Source organism: Quercus suber, unplaced genomic scaffold (genome assembly GCF_002906115.3).
Source record: "Quercus suber isolate HL8 unplaced genomic scaffold, Cork oak 2.0 scaffold_154, whole genome shotgun sequence".
Lineage (NCBI taxonomy): Eukaryota > Viridiplantae > Streptophyta > Magnoliopsida > Fagales > Fagaceae > Quercus > Quercus suber.
In genome coordinates this window covers 129796-136443 of record NW_027069615.1, presented here as the reverse complement: position 1 = coordinate 136443, position 6648 = coordinate 129796, and the positions used below count along the sequence as shown (strand labels likewise).

General features: G+C 31.6%; 1 protein-coding gene across 1 annotated transcript; it reads right to left on the bottom strand.

The window, feature by feature from the left end:
• Nucleotides 1–3543: 3543 nt before the first annotated feature.
• LOC112039622 (metalloendoproteinase 2-MMP) lies at nucleotides 3544–4713 on the bottom strand. Its single transcript, XM_024072506.2, has one exon. It carries the CDS (start codon nucleotides 4680–4682, stop codon nucleotides 3741–3743), a length of 942 nt encoding a protein of 313 aa, XP_023928274.1. The 5' UTR covers nucleotides 4683–4713; the 3' UTR covers nucleotides 3544–3740.
• Between the last annotated feature and the right edge of the window lie 1935 nt (nucleotides 4714–6648).

Genomic DNA, 6648 nt, shown 5'->3' with positions numbered 1-6648 from the left:
TAAAGAATTTCTAGGGCCTGAGATGTAAATCAAAGCCAGATAAAAAATAGTGTCGACATGCGTCATTGTGTGTTTGCATGAAATGGGTGAGACACATAATCTAAATATTATGTAAAACAAAACATCAAATGGCAACCAAATTAATATGCATGAATACGTTCATCTAAATATTAGAATTAACAAACTAATCATAAGTTTGCAATTAAATTCTAGCCCAATCATGCATGGCAATATTCATTCATAAATATCTGAAACATGCTCAATACATTAATCACACAAACATGGAGCACAAAAACATTGAAAATAAAGATATATTTAGAGACTATACCCTCGTAGATCATAATTTTGATCATAGGACATTTCTTTATGAATTTTCTGAAAAAAATGGGAATAGTTTGGGTAATTTTATGGGTTTTCTGCTTGCATTTTTTAGTGGGAGTGGTATTGTTTTAATTTTTTATAGCTATTAAGTAACAAAATTTCTCACACTTACCTAAGAAACAGGTCCCCTGCACAAGGTATGTGTGTGCATGCGCCTGGACCCTGGTTTTTCAAATATCCCAGTTTGATTTTTGTCCATTTTTACAGTTTTGAGCTAATAACTTCGCTTACTTGATTGGAGGCCTTACTAAACTCCGTTTTGCTCATTTTTGGTATAGTTAGAAAGCTTGTACAACATTCTTTATAAAGGTATCAACTTTGGGTAATTTGGTAAGGTAATTCAGTCAAGAAGTAGGGTGGTTCACATGGGAAATCTTCAAAGTTGGTTTTTTATTGTTCTTGTACAAGCAATATCTATAAATAAAGAGATGATCTTGAGATGCCATTTTATTTTTTCAAGATGTAGATAATTGCTCCTAGTGTATGAAATTATCAACTTTTTGGATCAACCATGGGAGAGTTGTCACAAATTTGTGCGCAAAGAGGGCACCGCAATTTGATTTGGACCAAATTTTGTGGGTTTTCCATGATTTTTTTTCCCCATCTTTTTAAACATGCTTTTAGGCCAATTTGATCTCTATTTAGCTCAAACAAATTGTGTTGGAAAGCTTGTGATGTCTTCTTTCTAAAGATACCAACTTTGTAGCCTTTCTTTTCAAATTTTAAAAGCTAGAAGTTTGGGAAAGTAGCATTGAACTAAGTTTTTGTCCAAAAATTTCCACTCTGGTATTTTCTCGAATTCTTTTTGTTTGAGTGGAATTTTTGTGATTTCAACTTTCCAAATTGAGTCACAAGACCTTTTCAATGACCCCTTGCACCAAGCCAAGGTTGTTTGATCATGATTTAATTGAGATTTAACCTCGATTAATCATGATCAAGTCTTATGTGGGCTTGCAAGTAATCATTTTAAAGGAAATTACATAATATTTTATATGAGCATGAATTTATCCTAATTGAACGATTAAAGTTTTTGTCAATTTTCGGTCAAATTTTGGTTTCCTGTGGTTAAACTTAGTGAATGATAGGAAACCTGTTGTGGGAGATGTATTTTGGTGTGATATGATAGAATTTGGTGGTCAAATGATTTTTTCTTGTTTGTTTGATTGTTGGTCAAGGTTTGATCAATGAGGGGTATTTTGATCATTTTAGCTCTTAATTCTTGAATTTGGTTAATTTGACATTCAATTGGGTCAAATTAACTTAATTTTTTCGACTCCTTTGATCTGAAGGAAAAAAAAATTTAAAATTTATTGGCATAATTAGTCAAGAACATACAAAATGAGGTATCAATAGAGGACACTAGTGGCGCACTAGTGGGTGAGATTTTAGGGCTTGTTTTCATAAGTGGCCTAGATCTAGGTTTATGACCGTTACTCTTGTAAATTTAGGAAACATGTTTCAAGAATCACATTTCCCTATCAGGATGTCTTCCCTGGTATTAGGGGTAGTCTATCCCACAAACTCATGTTTTGACTACTTTGTTTTTTTCAGTCATTGAGTTCTACGTGAGGTTTTTCGTTCATAATGATTCAATGGATGGCGATCTTAGATAAATACATTTTTATCCATGTTAATTTTAAAAAATTTATTAGTAAGATTAGTGGCAGAGCCAGAATTTTAGTCTAGAGGGAGAAAAATTAAATGACAATATTGAAAGTAAAATTAATCTAAAAAATATTAATCAATAATAAAACAAAATAAATAAACAATTGTAAGAAAATATGAATATATTTCATATTATTAAAATAAATAAACAAAAATAACCAATTCATAGTCATAGCTACTACAAATTTTACAAACTGATGTGATAAAAATGTGATTAGTGTTACTTAAACAATATAATGAATATATGTTTGAAATTATTTTTTGTGATTGGTCACATGCTAATTTGTAAGACGTAAGTAGTAAAATTTGTAATATCTCTAGCATCACTCAACAATAAAATGCTGTGAAAGGTATCATAGTGAAAATGGTAAAAATAATGATATTAAATTAAAAAGAAAAAATAGTGCAATAGTTGCAAAACGTGAGACAATAAGAGTTGTTTATAAGAATAGTGAAATTGGTGAAAAGGTTATATGGTTTGGTCTTTGTTAGTGAGTAACAAGAGTCACTTTCAAGTGGGAATCCTTTTGTTCATTTTTTTTTTCTTTCTATGTCAGTCAGTAACAAGAGTAGACTACATATGCAAGGAAATTTTAGGAGTTAGGGAGGGCAGGTGCCCCGCTAACTCTAACTCTGCCCCTGAGTAAGATGACTACTTTAACTATAATCCTTTTATCAAAAGTGCCAAATTTTATAAGACATTTGTATTGAAAGTCAATCATAAAAGTCCTAAAATTTTTTGTTATCTATATATGTAATAATAAGTGAAGTTAAGAGAAACTCAAATTAGAATTCTAAATTAAAGTTTTAATTTTGCGTCATATGTCTTAAATTATTTATTTTTAAAGAGTTTTTTTATTTATTTTTTATTTATTGAGAGATAATTACAACATACTGTTAACCCTGCAGCTCGAAACTTTTCCCCCCAAACCCCCAAGCACTTTGTACATGGAGAGGTGTCAATTTTAAAAAGTTTTATTTCTTAATTTTAGAATCAAATGTGAGACCATATCATAATTATTAATCCAAGTGAGTTATTAAGTACAAAAATCAAAGAGTCTAGAATAAATGAATTATAAAAATAAAAAATAAAAAAAAGGGTGCTTCACAATAATTTTAAAAAAATGGTAAATATAAATTTTATACCTAATAATATCCTTAATTTTTTTTTAAAGAGTTAACAAAATATAAAAATGACTATTAATAGTATTTAAATTATATATATAGGAATTATATTATGCATCTTATTGTATATTTTTAAGTGTATCTATGCATATGCATAGGGTCACAAACTAGTTATAGTTAAAACGAAATTAAAAAGTTTTATTTATCACATCATACAAATTTCCAAGTTGTATAATTCCATGATGGTTTCAAAATGAAGCATTATTATTTTACTTTATTTTAATGGTTTTATAATTGGGGTGGAAGGATTTGAATATTGGACATTTTCGTTGTAAACATCAAGAAATCTCAGTTAAACTACAAAGCTAGCTCTTGAAAAAAATGAAATAGTATTATTACAACATGAAGTAAAATACAATCAAGCATCACTTTCCACCGTGAATTGGTTAAAAATTTATTTTCTCTCTTCTTTTCTCTACTTATATGGTCCAATAGTTCTAGTCCCATGCATTTGCACTATGCTTTATTCTCTACCTGCTAATAATTGCATATTGCAAATCCTTAAACACTTAAAAATTATATAAGGCTTTAATGCCGTCAATATCGTCCCTATGCAAACCTTGGGTCACCCCTGAACGTATGGCAGGCCACATGATGGCCCCTTCAACTTCGCTATGCCCTAACCCAAGAAGGTGCCCAATTTCATGCAAGGCAACTGTCTCCAAGTCATATGAACCTGGGACTGCCCCCACACTCCATTTTTCATCTGCATCATAATGGAATCTCCCATTAGTCGGTGCAAAAGCATGGGCTAGGGTTCCTCCAGCTCCATCGAAAGGGGACCCATCTCCATGGTCCCCCTTATGGAAACCAATTTTGAGATCTGCATTTGTTTGATCTTGAGCCCTTGAGAACTTGAAGTGTGTGTTAGCAGCCCACGTTTCAAAAGCTTTTGCAACGGGACTTATTGCTTCGGTTGGGGTGCCAGGGAGAAATCCATAGGTGAGATGGTACTTAGAAGTTGGCCACTTGCGATTTCCTTGGAAAAAGGAATAGTGAGAGACAGTATGAAAAGAGCCATGGCGGTGGTGATGTTTCTTCTTGCCTGAGCGCATCCAATTTGTACCATTGGTGATGTCTGCCACCCCACAACGAGGCATCATCATTGTTGATACTGTGTTGGCATCCATTGACCCTGTGGCATTGAGATGGTAATTAAGTTGGTAAGTTTTAATGGCGGATTCCAAGAGTTCATCAAAATCATCATCATTGGTATGAGTTTGATTTTGAGAATGGTTATAGCTCAAATAACCAAATTTCTCAAGGTAAGCTTTGAGGTTATGGATGCCTTTGACCTTTTCTCCCTTGTGACATCCTTGAAGATGTTTGAGAAACTCAAACGGTGATAATTTTTTGTCATGGATGTTTCTTGAAGTTGCATGGGAATGGAGAGGAAGAAGGAGAAGAAGGAGGAGAGTGAATGAAAACAGAGAAAAAACTTTATAAGACATTGCTGAGAAATTTTGAAATTAAGGTAGAAGCTAGAACTTAATGGTGCAAAAGTGTTATAGTTTGGTTGCTATTTATAGATTATTAGGTAGAAGGGGCAAATTGATAAATCTTTTGCCAAGTCAGTCCTGTGTACGTGACTTTTACTAGCAAAATGAAAGACTTTTTTTTTTTTTATGGGGGGGTGGGGGGGTGGTGGGGGTGAGAAACAAGGAGCATTAGAATATTAAAAGGAGACCAATTCTGTAATATTGGGTCTTAACATATACTCTTGGACTAGCCTCGATCGGTCCAACACATTAGTCTCCAAACTGATAACTAGGGACAAAATGATTAGCGGAAATTGCGGGTTTGGGAGGGCAGACATTCTAGAAATTCCAGAAAATCATCTATGAAAATCACAGACAGAAGGGAATCATTTTTTTAATAATTTTAAATTATTTAATAGATCATATATATAATTTAATACACGTGACTTGAATGGTCTTATATTGACGGCCACGTAATAGCCCAATTTATAAGAAAACTTTGAAAATTTATTATTATTTTTTCTGTTTACTCTTTTTAGCTTTTTTTATTTTTATTTTTTTTATAGAAGATAGAAATTCTACTATAATCTAATGTAAGTGTATATGTATGTGAAACTCTCTCTTGAAGGCTTGAATCTCGATCCTTGCCCCCCATATCTCACAATTACTTGTATTTATAGAGTGATCATCGCATTAAGGGTATACAATGGTTCTTTTTAGCTATTAGGAATCTAAAAGGAATAAATTGGAGAGAAAGAGAAAGAGAAAAACAGAGTGTATACAAAATAAATAGAATTTATACAACATTTTGGGTTTCTAAGAGTTAAATATTAACATTTGGAGGCCAAGAGCTTTTTAGCTTATTGACACAGCTTCGTATTTCAACTTATAAATCTAGGGTTCAAATCTTCTATCCCTCAACTATCGAATTATCAAAAAATGAAAAAACTATTGGAACTTCTTTGTGAGAAATTTATACTATGTTGAGATACAACTTAACTCACAAGCTTAATAACCTAATAATGAGTTTATGCTTAACATTGTTATATTAACTGCAATCACTTTTGTCATCATTGTTCAATGTCCGATATCATCACTTAACTAGTCAACCACGTGGGTTCCAATTAGCTCAACTAGTAAAGTCTTTGATGGTTGAATATGAGATCTAGGGTTAAATCATCGCTTACACAAAAAAACTGATTGGTGTCTTGATTTGATGATAAAAAGCACAATCATCAGAAGAGGACGCCATAAGTTGAAACTCTAAATAAAAAATAAATAAAAAAAAACTAGTCAACCAATCACTTTTTTATATTCTAAGAATACACTTAAGTATATTACTTCTATGTAGGAAAACTTTGATTATGATGTGATATTATGAGTTTGGCTAAAATACACTTTACATCTGTTGAGTTTAGGGTCGATTCTTCATCGATGTATCAACTTTCAAAACTTATAATTTACACTTTTGATTTCCAAAACTTGCATCTTACCTCCTTTATTATTATGACAATGTCAATTTTTGTCCAAAACAACATTTTTGGATGAGCAAATGACAATAGGTGATAGTCGAGGGTGAGAATTACATGTTTTGAAAGTTGAATGACTAATTTATAAGAAACCTCAAATAGAAGTGTAATGTGACTGTATTTTTACAATCAATCTTCCCTCAAAAGAAAATTAAATTTTTTTTTTGTTATCTCTCTCTTTTTTATATCTAGATTTGAAATTTATAAATTAAAAAATTTACAAATAAAATAAATATTACGTACAATATTATATGTCTCTCTCTCCAACCCCCCACCCCCCCCCCCCTAAAAAAAAAAAAAATCTTCAACTACCCTTGTTAAGAAACGAGAAGAAAAATAATTGCAAGAATGCAAGGTGAGTTTACCACTTTGATTATCTCTTTTTAATTGTAGTAAGTTCTAAAAGAAAA